The sequence below is a fragment of the Orcinus orca genome, chromosome 7 (assembly GCF_937001465.1).
Source record: "Orcinus orca chromosome 7, mOrcOrc1.1, whole genome shotgun sequence".
Lineage (NCBI taxonomy): Eukaryota > Metazoa > Chordata > Mammalia > Artiodactyla > Delphinidae > Orcinus > Orcinus orca.
Genome location: NC_064565.1, coordinates 101,362,039 through 101,378,703, shown reverse-complemented (window position 1 = coordinate 101,378,703; position 16,665 = coordinate 101,362,039). Strand labels below are relative to the sequence as shown.

The 16,665-nt window shown below is 55.7% G+C and overlaps 4 protein-coding genes across 10 annotated transcripts in view; 1 reads left to right on the top strand and 3 right to left on the bottom strand.

Annotated features, from left to right (window-relative positions):
* The window catches only part of PNKD (PNKD metallo-beta-lactamase domain containing), a 58,675-nt gene extending 55,618 nt beyond the window's left edge, over positions 1 to 3,057 (bottom strand). For 2 of the 3 annotated variants that reach the window (XR_007478550.1, XM_049712647.1), the window contains exons 1-2: positions 2,943 to 3,057; positions 2,014 to 2,182 (exon numbers count right to left, since the gene is read on the bottom strand). Coding sequence is in view for 2 of the 3 variants with exons in the window: in XM_049712647.1 (XP_049568604.1) it covers positions 2,014 to 2,182; positions 2,943 to 3,009 (236 nt within the window). In the remaining variant the exon portion in view is untranslated. Of the gene's footprint in view, positions 1 to 554; positions 931 to 2,013; positions 2,183 to 2,942 lie in introns of those variants that run through there. The other variant, XM_004262728.3, reaches the window with a different exon arrangement.
* A 384-nt stretch (positions 3,058 to 3,441) lies between these two features.
* On the top strand, positions 3,442 to 8,429 carry AAMP (angio associated migratory cell protein). Of its 4 annotated transcripts, none has more exons than XM_033427737.2 (12): positions 3,442 to 3,579; positions 4,036 to 4,188; positions 4,590 to 4,622; positions 4,918 to 5,037; positions 5,572 to 5,711; positions 5,965 to 6,109; positions 6,390 to 6,473; positions 6,573 to 6,688; positions 6,849 to 6,952; positions 7,074 to 7,164; positions 7,359 to 7,513; positions 7,934 to 8,429. In XM_033427737.2, the coding sequence occupies exons 1-12, from the start codon at positions 3,459 to 3,461 to the stop codon at positions 8,007 to 8,009; spliced, it is 1,338 nt and encodes a 445-aa protein (XP_033283628.1). In that variant the 5' UTR covers positions 3,442 to 3,458; the 3' UTR covers positions 8,010 to 8,429. The 4 variants fall into 4 exon arrangements, with proteins under 4 accessions (XP_033283628.1, XP_033283632.1, XP_004262777.1 ...); XM_033427741.2 differs by having other exon boundaries at positions 4,033 to 4,188; XM_004262729.4 differs by lacking the exon at positions 4,590 to 4,622.
* The window catches only part of ARPC2 (actin related protein 2/3 complex subunit 2), a 42,140-nt gene continuing 29,660 nt past the window's right edge, over positions 4,186 to 16,665 (bottom strand). The window contains exon 9 of the mRNA XM_049712649.1: positions 4,186 to 4,688. Within this exon, the coding sequence (XP_049568606.1) occupies positions 4,582 to 4,688 (107 nt within the window). The 3' untranslated portion in view covers positions 4,186 to 4,581. The remainder of the gene's footprint in view (positions 4,689 to 16,665) is intronic.
* Positions 8,680 to 16,657, bottom strand: GPBAR1 (G protein-coupled bile acid receptor 1). 2 transcript variants are annotated; one of them, XM_033427751.2, is made up of 3 exons: positions 16,547 to 16,657; positions 11,527 to 12,341; positions 8,680 to 9,856 (listed from the first exon to the last, which is right to left on the bottom strand). In XM_033427751.2, exon 3 carries the CDS (start codon positions 9,809 to 9,811, stop codon positions 8,822 to 8,824), a length of 990 nt encoding a protein of 329 aa, XP_033283642.1. In that variant the 5' UTR covers positions 9,812 to 9,856; positions 11,527 to 12,341; positions 16,547 to 16,657; the 3' UTR covers positions 8,680 to 8,821. The 2 variants fall into 2 exon arrangements, with proteins under 2 accessions (XP_033283642.1, XP_004262778.2); XM_004262730.3 differs by having other exon boundaries at positions 11,527 to 11,722; positions 16,547 to 16,640.

Genomic DNA, 16,665 nt, shown 5'->3' with positions numbered 1-16,665 from the left:
GATGGCTCAACCCTCAACCCCAGGTCTGGCAGGGGCCGCTCAGAGCCATTGCACATGACCTTTTCTGCACCACGGACCCTTTACAAAAGTGCATGAGAGCCATGAATTCTCTTCCCCTCAAAACTGTATGTGTACACACGATTTCACATATGGGGCGTGGGGGTGGGGACGGACCACAACGTTCAGGTTTAGAACTCCTGCCTTAGAAATCACTAGTTCAATCCCTCTTAACGAACAAGGAAACTGAGGCCCAGAGAGGTTGAGTCATTTGGCCTCAGCCAAGAGGATTAAGTGCTTTTTTAACCTCCACACCCTGAACGCCTTCTTTGATTCTCCTTATTATTTGTTTAGGCTGAATGGAACCCCACCCTCCTGGCCAGCAGCTCTGAGGGCTTGGTCCCCAGGGCCTGAGCCTAGGCTTGTACTTAAGTCTCTGTGGTTTCCCCAACCATTCAGCCTGGAACACTGAGGCTTCTGTGAGAGGGAGCACACATGAGTAACCAACCCCACACTCTGCCCCTCCCATCCCAAGGGACTCACAAACCCAGTCCTGGTTCCTTTCCACTCAAACACTCAGTAACTTTATTTGCCTTTGGCTGGTTTCTTGGGAGGGATGGGGCTGGCAGCAGCCTGGGCTTCATGCGCCCTCTGGTGGGCCTCAGAGGCAAAGACCAGAAAGGACTTGACAGTCTGGAGACCACAATCAATACAGTCTAGGGGAGGGTGGCAGTGTTCCTCACCACTGCACCCGGGGACCCATCTTCAGGAGTCGGGGCATGATGGGAGGAGGCCCTGAACCTCTGGCTCTCATACTCGCCCGTGTTGGATGCCCGCATGTTCTGCCGAGCCTTCATCTGCTTCAAACGGTCCTTGTCCACTTCCCGCTTGGTGAGGATGAAGAGGAGGATACCACAGGGGAAGCCGATGGCCCTAGGGGTGGGGAGATGTGCACGGGGTTTGGGGAGGGGCCAAGCCTGAGCCAGAGGAGCTGGGGAGAATCTCATTCCAGCCTCACCAATTGCACGAACACTGCAATACCACTCACATCTATTCAGCCTCTGTGCTAGCTGCTGGAGGGTCCCACTCGAATCAGATCCTGTCGCTGCCCTGCTCAAAACCCCGTAATAGCTCTCTTATCACTTCCTGGCCAAGTTCAAACTCCTAGGCACGGCACAAAAGGGCCAGTGTGGTTGGGTCTCTGCCCACCTCGTCACTCCTTTCCCCTTTAGCCTGACACTCCTCAGCATGAGCCCTGCCATCTCCTGCTGTAGCAACTGTGCATGATTTTCCAGACAGCCCATCCTCTTTCCCTCTCCAAGTCCTGGCAAAGATTCCCTCTGCCTAAACCACCCCATACCCCCTCCCAGACTCCCCTTCTTAATCTGAGTAACTGCTACGTGGGAGGCACTTCAGTGTGGGGAAAGGTCATGGAGTCACAAGACCTGGTGAGAATCCAGCTCTGAGCCTCAGTTCCCTCCTCTGTAAAATGGGGATGTCCTATTTATCTCAGAAAGACTAAAACATTACATGATAAAGTACTGGCACACCTTAGGTGCTGGAAAAAATGTTAATTTCCCCCCTTTTTTTCTTTTAATATTGATCAATAATACGTATTAAGATCAGAGTCAGATTCAAATAACAATGCACTGAACACCTTGTAGGTGCTACTACTATACAACTAATATAATCTCGCGTGATCTCAATTAAATCTCCATTAAAATCTCAATTGGGTCTTGCCCCAAGCTCCCAAAAGAGAGGATGAGGCCAGGGACCCAAATATGAATCAGATTAGCTCAGCTCACTCCACAGAAAACCCACTATCTCTCCAATTTCACATACTTTCCCAACTCCCTCCCCTGCCCCAGTCCTCTGAGATTCCAGTCCTCACACCCAGCAATCCGGTCTCCGCAACCTTGGATTCAGCTCACCACCTGAAACTTGGAGAAGTTTCTGGGTTCCACCCTCCCCTGATGCCACTCCCCACTGGTGGGCAAAGGGTTAGTTAAAACTCACCAGGCTAGTCCCACAGCTTTCATTGGGTTCTTGCCCCTCTTTCTGGGAATGTATTCCAGTTCAGGGGATAGGGGCTCAGGCTCCTCCTTGCACTCTGGGGAGCTGTGGCTTTGCAGTGCCCGGGTCCTGTTCTGGGAAGCCTTGTTAGCTGTGGCTCCTGAGAGAATCCCTGTGGATGGAGGCAAGGAAGGTAGGTAAGAGAAGGTGAGAAGAAAGCCCGGGGAAGGAATGGCTGAGATCTGAGGAAGGGGAGTGACTGCAGTTTGGAGTAACAAGTACCAGGGAAAGTCCAGAGGGAAATGGGAAAATCGCCATCGAGGTGGCACCTTTGAAAGCCACTTCCACGTCACTGCGGGCTCATCACCCTGGGGCCAGGAGAGCGAGCTTCGCTGTTCTTCATCTCATCAGACGACAGGATGTGAAGGACTGCAGTGGGGCTCACATTGAGACGTATGAAGGAAATCCGAGAAATGGTTTTCAAACTGCAGAATGTTAGTACTGGAAGGGAGCTTAAAGGTAGTCTACTCTATCCCCTCATTTTATAGAAGAGGAAACTGAAGCCCCAAGAGACGAACTGCTTCGCCCAAGGTCAAACTGCTAATTATCCGGGGCTAGAACCCAAGCCTCCAGAAGCCCAGGGCTCTTTCCTCTGCACTGCGGTGAGTGTGAAACACCTGGAGCACGGGAGTCTAAAAGGCTTCCTTGGGGCTCCCTTTCGCTGCAAGACCCCAGAGGTGTCGTGTAACGGGAAGGCTAAGGGATGGACTGGGTGATCTCTAGAGAGCATCTTTTAGCTCCCAGACTCTTTAAGATCCTGCAGAGGGGTGCGGGCAGTAATCGACAGCCCTGACCTCCTGCTATCGCCGAGCGGGATGTGAGTAAAAGGGTGCCCCCTGCAGTCCGGCCCTCCCCGGGGTCCCTCTCCTTACCCCGGAGGACGCGGGCATTTCTCGCCCCCCGGCCCTTCAGCGCCGTAGCAGCTACCACCGCCGCCATGTTCAGAACCCACCCCCCTTCACCGCGCTCCCCGCCGGGAATTGTAGTTTGCGTAAGGGGCCTCCCCCGCTCTTCCCGTCCAGCCTACAGAGCAGAAACTACATCTCCCAGAAGCCCGCGGAACAGACCCGGGAGAACTACTATTCCCAGGAGATACCCCGGAGGCGCGCACGCTCGCTTGTTGCCCTCCTGTTGGGGGCGGAGTCAGGTCGGGCGGAGTTGGGTTCTCCTCTCCACGCCCCGGCTCCGTCTCCCAACTCTGCCCTGTGATTGGTGGTTAAGCCAGCCCACCCCCTTCTCTATTGGTCGAGAGGCCGTCGCTCTCCCTGCCGGGGAGTCGCCTACGCCTACTTCCTCCCGGGAGGAGGGGCTCGAGTTCCGCGTCGTCGCGCAGAGCTGACTCTGGGAGGCGTTTGGGCCCAGAGAAGTGGGTTCGCCGCTTGCGCCGCATGGAGTCCGAATCGGAAAGCGGGGCCACCGCTGACACCCCTCCACTGGAGACCCTAAGCTTCCATGGTGATGAAGAGATTATCGAGGTGGTAGAACTGGATCCCGGTCCGCCGGACCCGGGTGAGAGCTGCCGATTCTCGGGCCACGGGACAGGAGGCGCTCACCACTGGCCTTTGACCCCTGCTTCTCTCTCTCCCCACCCCCACCCCACCACCCGCCACCCCACCGGTCATTCCTACCGACCTCCTTCGCCCTTCCCCTCTCCCCCAACCCCACACTTAGTTCTCAGGCCTGGCCGGGGTGGGGGTTCCTCTGACGCCTCCCCTGGCCCTTCCCCTCACACACCCCCCCTTCCCATCATTCCCTCGCTCTTCCCTTCCCACACGGTCCCTGGCCAACCCCAGGTCCACAGACCTCTCCTGTCCTCCGTCCCATACGCCCCCTCCCCCTGCCGCTTCACCCCTTCTGTCTGACCTCACCTTGCCCTCTTGCCACACGACCACCCCAGCCTCCCCGCACTTCCTATCTCTCTTACCGCCTGCCGAACCCCATCTTTTAACCCTCTCCCCAAAGCAGACGATCTGGCCCAGGAGATGGAAGATGTGGACTTTGAGGAAGAGGAAGAGGAAGATGGCAATGAGGAGGGCTGGGTTCTGGAACCCCAGGAAGGGGTGGTCGGCAGCATGGAGGGCCCAGACGATAGCGAAGTCACCTTTGCATTGCACTCGGGTAGGTCTCTGAGGAGATCCATCGTAAACCCAGTCCAGGTGGGCATTTGAGCATCAGCCATCCGCTGTGTCGGGAGCATTATGAGGGACACAGCGGTGGGAAAATGCTGGCCTTGCCCTGGAGGAGCTCACAGGTAGGGGGGCAGTATGATGGAATGGAGGAGAGCTTGGCTCCTGGAGTCAGTTGAGACACTTGGGTTCAAATCCTATCCCAGCTACTCGTCTGTTTATGATCTTTATTAAAGTCTCTGGGTTTTAGTTTCCTTTTAAAAAGTTGTCACTGGTAAAAGTTCTTTTATTGTGAATTACAGGTAATAGTACCTTTTGGAGCATGTTTTAGATAATCCTCTTAAATATTAGCTCTTAATAAGGAACCAGTAACATGACGCTTTCCTCACTCAGACCCCAGACTGGTGGCATCCCATGCTGAGAATTGTAAGCGCTGCACATGTACCTTTCTCTTGTCCATGGCATCAGCGTGGGGTGGTGAAGGGAACAGCACTGAAGGGGGATCTGTCCTGGAGAAGGACTTAGAGTTCGGCAAGCTTGGGGAGGGATTTCTCCAACAACCTGATGCTTGAAACTTAGAAGAACTTGGATGCGCCCTTCTTTTCCAGGAGGAAAGAAGTGTTACTTTGGGTGGAAGGGGGTGGGCTTCCCAAAGGTCCCGAAGGACAGAATCCTGGGTGGGAGCCCTGTCTCCTTACTCATGGAGTATCTCTTGGGACAGCATCTGTGTTTTGTGTGAGCCTGGACCCCAAGACCAACACCTTGGCAGTGACAGGGGGCGAAGATGACAAAGCCTTTGTGTGGAGGCTCAGCGACGGGGAACTGCTCTTTGAGTGTGCAGGTGAGCGGGCCTGGGTGAGGTCCTGCCCCCTTAGAGGTCTTAGGGGGCTGGCCTGCAGCGGTTGTGCATCCAATAGCCATTTATGGACTCCCGTTTTGCCAGCTCTATACTTGGCCTGAGGGCCCCAAAGAATAAAATGGTCTGTTGTGGGCATAGGGGAGGGAGGCACTGATTGGCTGAGGGAGTCAGGGAAAGGCCTGGGAGGAGGTGACACTAGTGAAGGAGAATTGGGGCAGGAAGGAGGCTGTGTATTTCAGGCAGAGATGTGGAACGGACAGAATGGGGAAGACATAGGCCTGGGCTATACATGGTTGAGTGGGGGGCCAGCGGTGTCTCCCCTGGGGAGACATGGGGATGTTGGCTTCTGGAGCAGCTCTGAGTTTGGACCCATCCTTTTTTCTGAGTTTTTCTGAGTTTGGACCCATCCTTTTTTTTCCCAGCTGGTCCTTTCTGGGGGCCAGATACCTGGGTCCCGTGTCCCCAGCACCAGGTACGCTGATGCTCTCTTCTCTTCCTGCCCACGCTTCTCTGCAGGCCACAAAGACTCTGTGACCTGTGCTGCTTTCAGCCACGACTCTACCCTGGTGGCCACAGGGGACATGAGTGGCCTCTTAAAAGTGTGGCAGGTGGACACCAAGGAGGAGGTCTGGTCCTTTGAAGCAGGAGATCTGGAGGTGAGATCATCAGAGTGGGATTCAACTCTGAGGGCCGGGGGAGGGGTGAGACCCTGGGGGTCCATGCCACCTTGAGCAGACCAAGCCAGCTCTGAGCCGGTACACCCCCAGAGTACAGCAAGAATGTCTAGGCCCATTCCCTGGGATGTCCCTGCTGACTCAGAAGCGGGGAAAAGTTGGCAGAGCTCATGGGGCAGACTCCTAGGTGAGATGGGGTGAGGGGCCTCCCTCTTGAGCCTTTGTCTCTGCCCAGTGGATGGAGTGGCACTCTCGGGCACCTGTCCTACTGGCGGGCACGGCTGACGGCAACACCTGGATGTGGAAGGTCCCGAATGGTGACTGCAAGACCTTCCAGGGCCCCAACTGCCCAGCCACCTGTGGCCGAGTCCTCCCTGATGGTGAGAGCAGCTTTCCTGAGTGCAGAGAGGTGGGGACCAGGGTTACGCGTCTCCCTGGCTCCCTCCTGGGCCACCGCCAGCAAACTCTGAGGCCTGCTCTTGGGAGCACTGACCTCCCAGGCCCCAGAGCAGACAGCTCCCCCTTTCCACCCGGGACTGGGTCTTCCCTGGGGCGCTGTGTGTTCCCTCACTTCCTTGCCCCCATCCCCTCCCTCCCCTGCTGATGTGTCTGAGTGTGCTATCTGTTCTTCTCTCCTCAACTCCATCTCTGGCCCTTTAGGGAAGCGAGCTGTGGTCGGCTATGAAGATGGTACCATCCGGGTTTGGGACCTGAAGCAGGGAAACTCTATCCATGTACTAAAAGGTATCTGGGGTGGGGAAGGTGTTAACCTAGGCCTTTGTGGGGCAGGGGCTGAGACCTGGGACAGGATGAAATCCGACTTATTCCTCTGCTTCATCCTAGGGACCGAGGGTCACCAAGGCCCTCTGACCTGTGTTGCCACCAACCAGGACGGCAGCCTGATCCTCACTGGCTCTGTGGACTGCCAGGCCAAGCTGGTCAGTGCCACCACCGGCAAGGTGAGTGGGACCTGGAGCCTGGCTCTGGGGCCTCCGCTTTCTGCGTCTCTTCCCCTTTGTCTCTTATCCTTCACCCAGCCTCCTTGCCCCACTGCCTTTCTTCTCTTAATAGAGGACCATGTTTCCAGGCTCTTCTCTGATCCTTTCCCCTGGCTCATAGGTGGTGGGCGTTTTCAGACCCGAGACCGTGGCCTCCCAGCCCAATCTGGGAGAAGGGGAGGAGAGCGAGTCCAACTCCGTGGAGTCCTTGGGCTTTTGCAGTGTGTGAGTGTGAGCGGGGCCTCAGCCTGACACGAGAGCAGGGGGCTTGGGGGAGGGGGCCTGGGCTGGGGGACCCCGAGTCCAGGTCCCTCCACGAGCTGTCGTGATACTCTCCTCTGCCCAGGATGCCTCTGGCAGCTGTTGGCTACCTGGATGGGACCTTGGCCATCTATGACCTGTCTACGCAGACCCTCAGGCACCAGTGTCAGCACCAGGTACAGGCAGCCTGGAGCCATGGCCCCGGCCATGGGAATCCCAGGTCTCTGGGAGCGTCTGCCCCAGACCTGGCTCCTATCTGGTCCTTCCCTATGGCCTATAGTCCCTCCCTCCTTCCTTGAGAGTTGGGAGCAGATGCCTGTCAGCTCTCCCGCCCCTGACCGCACGCCGCTTCTGCCGTACCCTGCTGCAGTCGGGCATCGTGCAGCTGCTGTGGGAGGCAGGCACCGCCGTGGTTTACACTTGCAGCCTGGATGGCATTGTGCGCCTCTGGGACGCTCGGACCGGCCGCCTGCTTACTGACTACCGGGGCCACACGGCCGAGATCCTGGACTTTGCTCTCAGCAAGTAAGTGAATTGGGCAAGGGCTGGGGTCTCTGTGTTTGGAAGGTGGGAATAGCCCATGGGGGTGTCACAGGGTCCTTAGGGTATAGGGGGCAGCTAGGCCCCAAGGCCTGGGCCTGCCTGTGAGGCAGGAGAGCTGGCAGGCCTGCAGGAGTCATCTTCCGTTGACGGTGCGGCCTCACGTCTCATCCCCTGGGCGCAGGGGCTGGGACCCCTTCCCCCATGCGGGCGGCTCTCCTCTGATCCCCTTGCTGGTTGCTGGCTTCAGGCGTGTTCACTGGGTGTGGGTCCGCCCAGCGCCAGGCACTAGGGGTCTGGAGTTGAGGATGAGCTGCAGGAGGTCCCCAGAGAGCCCCTGGGGTGGTGGGCCTGGGGTGGGCCCGAGGTCTTCCAGTCCCTCCCAGCTGTGTCGTCTGTCCACAGAGATGCCTCCCTGGTGGTGACCACGTCAGGAGACCACAAAGCAAAAGTATTTTGTGTCCAGAGGCCTGACCGCTAACAGCTGCAGCCTCTGCTTTGTGTCTGGTGTGGAGGGGGCACAGAGATCCCCATCAGCAGAGGCGGTAGGGTAGGAGGGAAGAGGAGGGGACGGGCCTCGGACTCACTTTCCAACCACTTCAAACTGACTTGCCCCCTCTCTGTCCCTTTCTTCTCTTAAGAGTCCCACCCCTCGGGCCCCTCCTTCTCGCCCTCTCCCTCGTAGTCCTCGCCCAGACCTGGCACGCCCTTCAGAGGGAGGTTCAGACCTCTTTCTCTTTCACTTCCTTTGCTGGTGTGAGCCATGGGGGTGTGTATTTGTATGTGGGGAGTAGGTCTTCGAAGTTCCCGCTCTTTCCCTTCCCAAGTCTCTGGGGGCGGAAAGGAGGAAGAGATATTAGTTAACAGATTTTAAAAATGTAAATAAAATATACTTCCCAGAGACGTGTCTGTGTGGATTTCGTGGTGGCCGGACATGAGGAGGAACCAGTGAGGGGCGTGTCGGGGTGAGGCTCCCTGCCACATCTGCTGGATCTCAAGGTGCCTCAGCTCACCCCCTCAGGCAGCAGCATCCTCACCTACAGCTAGCTGCCTGCCTGTCTGGAACTGGAATCTCCCTGGATCCTCTAGGTTCTTTCCGCAGCTGCTCGCCTGTCCCTCCCTTGCTAAGATGTGGAATGAGATAACCACAGCTGGGAGCCAGGGGAGCTTTATTCAGTCAGGGTGGGGTCGTATAGGGGCAGGGTCTCTGATCCAGAGGTGCGGGGATAAGTGGAGATGGGCTTGGTGGCCAAGATGGACGGATGCTTCTAGTAGAAACGAGCAGTTCCTCCCCTAGTTCAAGTCGAGGTCCATGCTGCTTTGGTTGCTGGTGTGGTAGGCGGGGCTGGGTCCAGGACTGCCCTGGGGTCTTCCCCGCAGCACCCGGAGCCACTTCTGGGCGGCCGCCCTCCAGGGGGCCGTGTAGCGCTGATCACCCAGCCCCATGGCCACGGGCACGGCCGCCGCACTGGCGCTGCCCAGGGAGATGAGGGACAGCAGAGTTCCGGGCCCCAGCGGCGGGCGCTGCTCATAGGCCAGGACGGAGAGGAGCAGGGTGGCCACGTAGGGCCCCCAGCACAGCCCGAAGAGCAACGTGGCTCCAGCCTGTGCCCTGGCCTGCCGCCAGGTGAGGGCACGGGCCAGGGCCGAGGGCGCGCCGCGGCACACGGCCCGCTCCAGTCGGCGGATGTCCTGCAGCTGACGGCGGGCGGTGGCCAGCACGTGGACCGAGAGAAGGGCGGCAGCGCCCACGGCGGGCAGCAGGACCCCATAGACTTCGAGGTAGAGGTAGGGGGCTGGGAAGACAGCCTGGGAGCTGCAGTTGGCCCCAGGGGCCCAGTGGTTCCAGCCCAGGGCAGGCAGGCTGGCAAAGAGCAGGGGGCCAGCCCAGGTGAGGAGCAGGGCCATCCGGGTGCTCCCACGGGGCCGCAGAGGCCGCAGCACTGCCATGTAGCGCTCCCCGTGCACCAGCAGGAGGTTGGCAAGCAGGGAGAGGAAGGAGAAATTGGGAGCCAAGTAGAGGAAGAGGCAGGACCAGTAGCCTCGGCGGCTCTGGTTCCATAGGCCTGGCAGCACGGGCAGCGCCAGCCCGGTGAGCAGCCCGGCCAGCAGCAGGCTCAGGAAGAAGCAGCCAGCGGGTGGGCCGCGCAGGCGGTGGTCCCTGGCGATACCCAGGGCCAGGAACAGGTTGGCAGCGACGATGAGGCTTGCCAGGGCCAGGGAGAGCCCCAGGGCCCCTGCGGGAATGGGGCTGGGCATCTCCCTGGTGCTGTTGGGTGTCATCTTGGGCCTGGGGACGGGGGAGACCTGGAGCAGCAGCGGGCGTGCCTAGACGGAAGATGGGGCAACCGGAGTTAGGGTGGGGCTGCAGGTCACTGTCTCCTCGGCAAGGCTGCACATTAATCCAGAGGTCGCAGACCAACAGACTGTGGGCCATATCCTGTTTGCTGATACACATTTTCCCCCCAATGAATTGCCAATTAAAATTTACATAAAAATTCATATTTTGGGCTTAAAAAAATCAGGTCCTGCCTGTATGATAGCAACCAGCTGGAGTTGAGTTGTGGCTGCCTTCAGACAGCTCCCACAGTCCCCACCCAGCCCGGTCGGCCCATTTCTGTTATCTGTCTGGTCCTCTCTGGGCAGCTGTGTTTATGCCTCTGTTTAGGCTGAAAAGTAGACCCACCCATCCCCAAAGCATTTTGACCATCCCTGCCTCCACCGGGTGAGGCATCTAACAAATTAGCTGACAGGATAGGATAGGGTCTGGCTGGTGTGTAGTGGTCCTCTGGCCAGCCAACAGTTGATGGCCTCCTTCGGGCTGGGGCCAGAGCCGGGACAAGGGACTCGGGGTGGGTGCTAAATGAAGGAGGGCGGTCCTTGTCTTCAGATGCTCGCAGGCTCGTGGGCACCCGTGCATTAAGAGGTGGTAGGTTGCTAAGGATTCAGGGTGCAGGTAGGGGCAGAAGTCACCCTGAGGCAGGGCTCACTGAGTTAGTGATGAGGCCAGGGCAATGGGTGGCAGCAAGGGGTTGCCCGGTCCCTTGCACTTCCCCTCCATCCGCCTTGTCACCAGTTACACCTCAGTGAGCAGCCTCCGGGCAGGACTTCCAGCCCATAAACTTGACGCGTCCCTACCTCTCTAGCAACAGGGCCTTTCCTGGGAACTGGCGGAGGGGAGGAGTTGCTGGGAGGGGGGAGGGTTGGCAGTGAATGTGCAGATGCTGGCGGCAGAGGGCTGAAGCGAGCCCAGAGAGGGAGGAGGAGCCGCTGGGCAGGGCCTGGCCTCTCTGTGGCTCTGACCTGTCCCAGTCCTCCCATGCCCTGTCCCCACTGCCACATCATAGGGATGGGGGACAGGGGAGGGGTCCTGGGCCCTGTGGGAACTCCTGCTTCTGTCAACGGGAGCAGCCGCTGTTGCTAGGATCAAAGTCAAGAGGGAAAGGATTCCTACCTGCCCCCTCCCCCGGGTCAGAGGATTAGAGGGCCCCACGGCCACCCTGAGCGCAGGAGATGTTGCCCCTTCTATCCCCAGCTCCCCTCAGGTCCCCTCAAGCTGCTGCACCCCTTTACCCTCAGCTTCTGTTTCTTCTTCCTCAACCTCCCCCAGTGCCGTCCGCTGGGAACATCTTTGCCTCTCCAGCGGCCCTCCAGTTTCTGTTCCCCTTCATCCCTGCACTGTCAGCTTTATTAAACCCCAGGAGACCTCAGAGTCCGTTACTTCAATCCTGGACTCTGAAGTCATGGGCTGGAGCTCCCAGCTCTTCGCTGGAGTGAGTCTCCCACCCTACCTCCAACAGACCAGCGAGAAAGGCAGGGTCGGCCGCCGGGGCGACTTCCCAGCAGTCTTATGGGTGTGCTGGCTGTGTGACCTGCACAACCCGGAGGCTCTGGTGGCTCAGGCTGCGTGCAATGGCCTCTGCAAGATCTGGGGTCGAGGTCTCCAGGTGTGGCCCCGGGGTCCGGGTGGGGAAGGGGGAGAGGGGGTAGGTACTCACATGGCTGTGAGGGACAGGTGTTGCTCCCCCAGCCTGGGCTTTCCTCTGAGTGTCAGGGAGTTGTCGCAGCCAGCGCTGCAGGGCTTCTGGCGATGTCTGGTGTCCTGACCGGTGAGGGCATGGTACCTCCACTGTGCGAGGACAGCAGGGCCCCGGCTCTCCACTGCTCTCCCTGACTCTGCCCTCGCCTGGGTTCCTGGAGGGATGGAGCTGAGGCTGGCGGGGATCAGCCTGGCCCCGCCTCTGGGGGGTGGGACCTGGCACACCCTGAGCTGCAGTACTGGGAGGCCTTCCTTCCCTTTCTCCAGTGCCCCCTCCTTACTCTCCTGTACCAGTGGCCCCCTCTCCAGCCACTGGCCATAGCTTGCCACCAAGGCAGGTCACCCAGCTTGGAGCCCTCTGGCCCGCTACTGCTTAGCTAATCTGAGAAATGCATTCCAGCTAGTGAACAATGATTTAGTCTACCTTCTCCACTTCCCAGCTCATATATTTACATTTTATGAGCCTTAAACCCCTGGAGTGGCCAAGCCAGCTGACAGCGCATTCACCTCTGTAATTCTGCCAGTCCGCATAGTGGTGTGTGTCTGATGGTGGTGGTGGTGGGGGGATGTTTGGAATATGAGAATCTTCACTGCCTGCCCTTCCTATCACCTGGTAGGGAATTTCAGCTTATAAAGCCAGGCTTGCCTTCCAGAATCTGGGGTCATTCCACACTTGTCTCAACTACTTTGTGAGTCAAGTTCTGGGCTATGAGGCACAAATAGCTCTGGGGTTGTGACTTGGGGCAAGCTACCTCTGGGCCTCAATTTTCTCACCTGTAAAATGGAAACAAGGAAAACCACCTGTCACTGTTGTTGTGGGGAATACCATGGGATAACATGTAACTGCATACATCCCAGTACCTGACACCTAATGGGGGAGGGTTCTCAACCAGTGATTCCCTTCCTCCCTCCTCCATGACGACTAAGAGGCATGAGCCAGTGCTGGAATCGAAAGCCTGGGTTTAAATCTCAGAATCCTTTTTGGATCCTATTTTTTGGCTGTTTAAACGAGTAAATTATTAAAGTTCTCTTACTTTAATTTCCTCATCTGCAAAATGGGGCTCATATTGTATTCACCTCTTGTGAGACTATATGAGAAAATGTGTGGGGGACTTTGGCAGTCTAGCGGTTAAGACTCTGCGCTTCCACTGCAGGGGACACAGGTTGGATCCCTCGCCGTTGGGATCCTGCATGCTGCCCGGTGCAGCCAAAAAAAAAAAGCGTGTGATAAGGACTTGGGTCAGTGCTCGGCACAGAAGCACACAATGAAAGGGATTTCTGGCCTTCTCTGCACATCCCTTCCCTCCAGCCACCTGTCCCCTCTGAGAATTCCATTGAGAAAGGCTGATAGAGAGCCTGTGCAAAGCAAGAGGGGAATGACACTTTCACTCCACAGGGAAACACAAGAAACTAGGCAGAGTGAGAGGAAGGGCAAGTTCAAGGCTAGGAAGACCCAATTTCCAGCTTGTGTCAAGTAAGGCTTTGGGGTGAGGGAGACAAGCAGTTACACTCTCTTGACGCCTGAAGTGGGAGGGAGCAGGCTAAAACTGCAGCGAGAAAGCTGGAGTTTAGACATTAGGAAAACGCTCCTTGTAGACGGAGCAAGGGGTTTTCTGTGCTCTCTCGGTGAGACCTGGGCCTGAAGGGCTGGAGGCCTGAGAGGTCTAGCTCTGCCAACCCTGCATAGCAGTCAGGAGTCCTGGAGAGAAGGACCTCTGTTGGGACAAAAACTGGGAAGAGGAAAGCACCCAGCCTCAAACCCATCCTCAAGGGAGCTGGTGGGTGGGAGGATGCTGCATTCCAGTGGACGCTCTCGGCCCCATGCTATCTGGCGGTGCAGAAGTCAGAGGCTCTGGGAGAGTTCACCCTGGGGCCTTGACAGAAGTGGGAGTGGGGCGTCTCATGTTGGATTGCCAGGAATAAACAGACCTCCTTCTGTTCCCAGCCCTGGCCTCCTCCCTGCAGGATCCAAGATGTCTGTGTTTCTTCTTCGCTACTCTGTCTAAACACTGTGTGGGATGACGTGTAAAGGAGAACAAGTTCGGGAGCCAGAGCCGGGGAGCCTGGGTTCTGTCCTCAGCTCAGCCCTGTTTCCTCCTTATTGGATCATTTAGTTCCTCTCTGTTCCATCAGTCCCTGGGACTGACTTATCCCCAGCCTTCTCTCCTTCGCCCACAAGAGGGCTCTGGTGCAGTTTTCAGATGCTCCATCCAGCGGATCTGTGGGCCCTAGAGTTCCCCACCTCAGTCCCCGTTCTCCTCTCAGGTAGAGCCTGTATCATGGTGTCCAATCTGGACTGTGGCAGGAGATCCACCTGGGTCTCCTTCGTGCACCCCATTCTCCTGGAAATTTTCCTGTCGGCCCTGGGTGGCTCCCCATAGGCTCTGGCTGATGAGCCCTTGGGAGCCTCTGAAGGGCTCTGGGGACAGTCCTGTGACCAAGTCTGGCCAGGATCCTGGCTTCAGGAAGACTTTAAAGTCCTGTCAGGGCTACGACAGATTCTTCAAGCCTCCCTCGGAGTCACACAAACTGCAGTGCTTTTAGCAATCCCCAGAAGGGGGAAGCATTGAATTCAAAATGGCCCCCAGAGCCGACCCAGGCTTTGGTCTTTGGTCTCTGTAGCTGCTGGGACGAGGGTCCCTCAGGCCTACTGCGAATGAGACTGAAGGGAACTGAAATGGTAACTGTCAAGTATCAGCTCTGGGTAGAAGGGCTGACGCAGCAGCTGGCATTACTTCCTCTTCCTGGCTTCAGCTTCATGTCCTCTGGTTCCGCACCTCCACTTCCTGTTACAGTCTTATTTGCTTTTCCATCAAGCTCCTGGTTCTTAGCTTGCCCAGGTCGCACTTTATCCAGACTTGGAGCTTCCCACTAACACCCTTCTCACCCCACGCGGCAGTTTGAGGGCCACCAAACAGTGAAAAATATCACCGTTTTTGGTGAGGACCTGAAAAACCCCAATGCAGAGCGACCTTGGTTTATGCTGGACTTGGCTTCTCAGCAGTCCTGCCACTCTGATCCTCTTAGAGTACAAGAATGTAACTAAGATTTATTAGACGGTGTTATCAATGATAATTATAGGCATTATAAATGCCTACAATATGATAGGCACTTATTATCTGTTCTCTATTCCTTTTTAAGAGCCCTGTGAAATAGGTGGTGTCATGTCCAAAGATGAGGCCATCGGGGCTCAGATTAAGAAATTTACCCAGTCACATAGCTATTAAGTGGTGGAACATGGATTCAAACCCAGGTCTGTCTTAAACACTGCTTCCACCTCTCCAGCTTATATCCCAGCTCATCTATACCTCCCAGGTATGGACCTTTAGGGTAAGGCAGCAAATTAGCAGCAATTGAGACTAGATCCCGTTTCTCGTCACCCACATCTTCTCAGCATGCTGACCCTCAGCTTGAGACCTCCCTCCTCCTACAATTCTATGGGCTTTGGCTGAAGTTACAGTGTGCCTTTGTCCACAAAGGGGACGGAGGGTCCTTGAGAAAGAGTTAACTGTGCCCTGGAAACAGATGAAGACAAAGGAGCATGTCTGGAGAGGGGTTTTCACCAGCATGGGTTTTTATGCTGACGAAGTCTTGGAATTAAGACAATTCCTTAGGGTTTATTAAAAAATATTTAATGCCCCTTTTTCTCCTAACTCCATATTTTCTAAGCAACCCTGGTTTTGCCATTTACAGCACTTTTCAGAAGTCTGATCCCCATTATTGGCAAAATACAGTGAGTTCCAACTTACTACGGAGTTATGTCCTAAAGTCAGCAGGAGAGCAAAAACAACTTCTGGCCAAAATTACCCTTGCAAACCCCTTCAATAGCTCCTGGGGTACAGAACACATCTATGTCACTGTCTCTCAATAGATCTAATTTAGCCCAGTTTTCCATCCACCAGAAGTAGGTGATGAGGTGCCACATCCCAGGAAAACACTGGGAAGACTCGATGTGGTGAACTCTCGAAAGTCACGGTCAGCCCCACCAAGGGGACAGCACTCTCCCGGGCACATATTTGTTGAGGGGATGGGAACGTAACTGATCCTGAGTGAAACGAAGCCAGGATAACTAAATGACCTGTTGCTTTTAAATCTGATCATGACCCACAGTAAAAAGACATTTTTACAATCTAGTCAACATGTCTGTAACTAAATCAGTACTTACCCTTAATAGGAGTGACGCATTCTGATTAGTATATATATACTATTTTTAAAAAACGTTGATGAATTCACACGTGAAAAAAAATGCACGGAAGACACACCACACACACACACACACACACACACACACACACACACACACAAATGAGTGTATGCAAAACTGGTGAAGTCTGAGCAAGGCTGGGATTGTGTCAGTGTCAACTTCCTGGCTGTGATATTGTACTACAGAATTTCTGTACTATTTCTTACAACTGCAGTGAATGTACAATTATCTCACAATAGTTTAGGAAATAAAAATGTCAGGACATTTCACAATTCATTAACAGTCTCAAACCAGTTTGAAACACACTGAACTTGGAGACAAAAGGGAAAGCAAGAAGGTAGAAACCATTAGGGTCACCCTTAGACCATTTCAGGTGCCCCTAAAGTTCTTTTCTTCACCAAGCCAACTTTCTGAACCAATTGTATTTTAGGGATCAGTGGGGACAGCAGGATACCTTGCTAGGCTCCGTCCTGTTTATTAGGTAAGCATCTCCCACAGTGAGTTTTGTGGAATGCCAGGCTATTGGGCTCTTGTGTGAGAAAGAAACTGCCCAGTTGTTTGCATTAGACCCACAATGACCTGCAGAACCACACACACCATGAAACACATTTGGGGAAACGTTATACATTATTCAAGATAAAAGACTTCACCAGAAAACACATTATAAAGTGCCTGTCACTGTCCTGCAAGCTTCTTGGCCACAGCCAAGACTTAGTAACCAAGCTTTACAGTGAGTATGTTTAAGTTTACCCAGAAATGCCAACTAAGAGCTTACCAGTGAGCCATTCTCTCCTCTACAGGGAGGCTGGCAGGGGGTGGGGTGGGGAGGGGCCTCCGGAACCTAAGCTTTTCCAGTGCAGGTTTGCAGGTTCAAGGGCAGTACTGGTGCACCCT

Excerpts from the sequence above, each read along its gene's own strand:
- AAMP (XM_033427741.2), top strand. The coding sequence starts at position 3,459 with ATGGAGTCCGAATCGGAAAGCGGGGCCACCGCTGACACCCCTCCACTG. Across the intron at positions 6,953-7,073 it reads TCCTTGGGCTTTTGCAGTGT|GATGCCTCTGGCAGCTGTTG; the intron begins GTGAGTGTGAGC and ends TCCTCTGCCCAG. Across the intron at positions 7,165-7,358 it reads GGCACCAGTGTCAGCACCAG|TCGGGCATCGTGCAGCTGCT; the intron begins GTACAGGCAGCC and ends ACCCTGCTGCAG.
- GPBAR1 (XM_004262730.3), bottom strand. Across the intron at positions 9,857-11,526 it reads CACCTGTCCCTCACAGCCAT|GCACGCCCGCTGCTGCTCCA; the intron begins GTGAGTACCTAC and ends TCTTCCGTCTAG.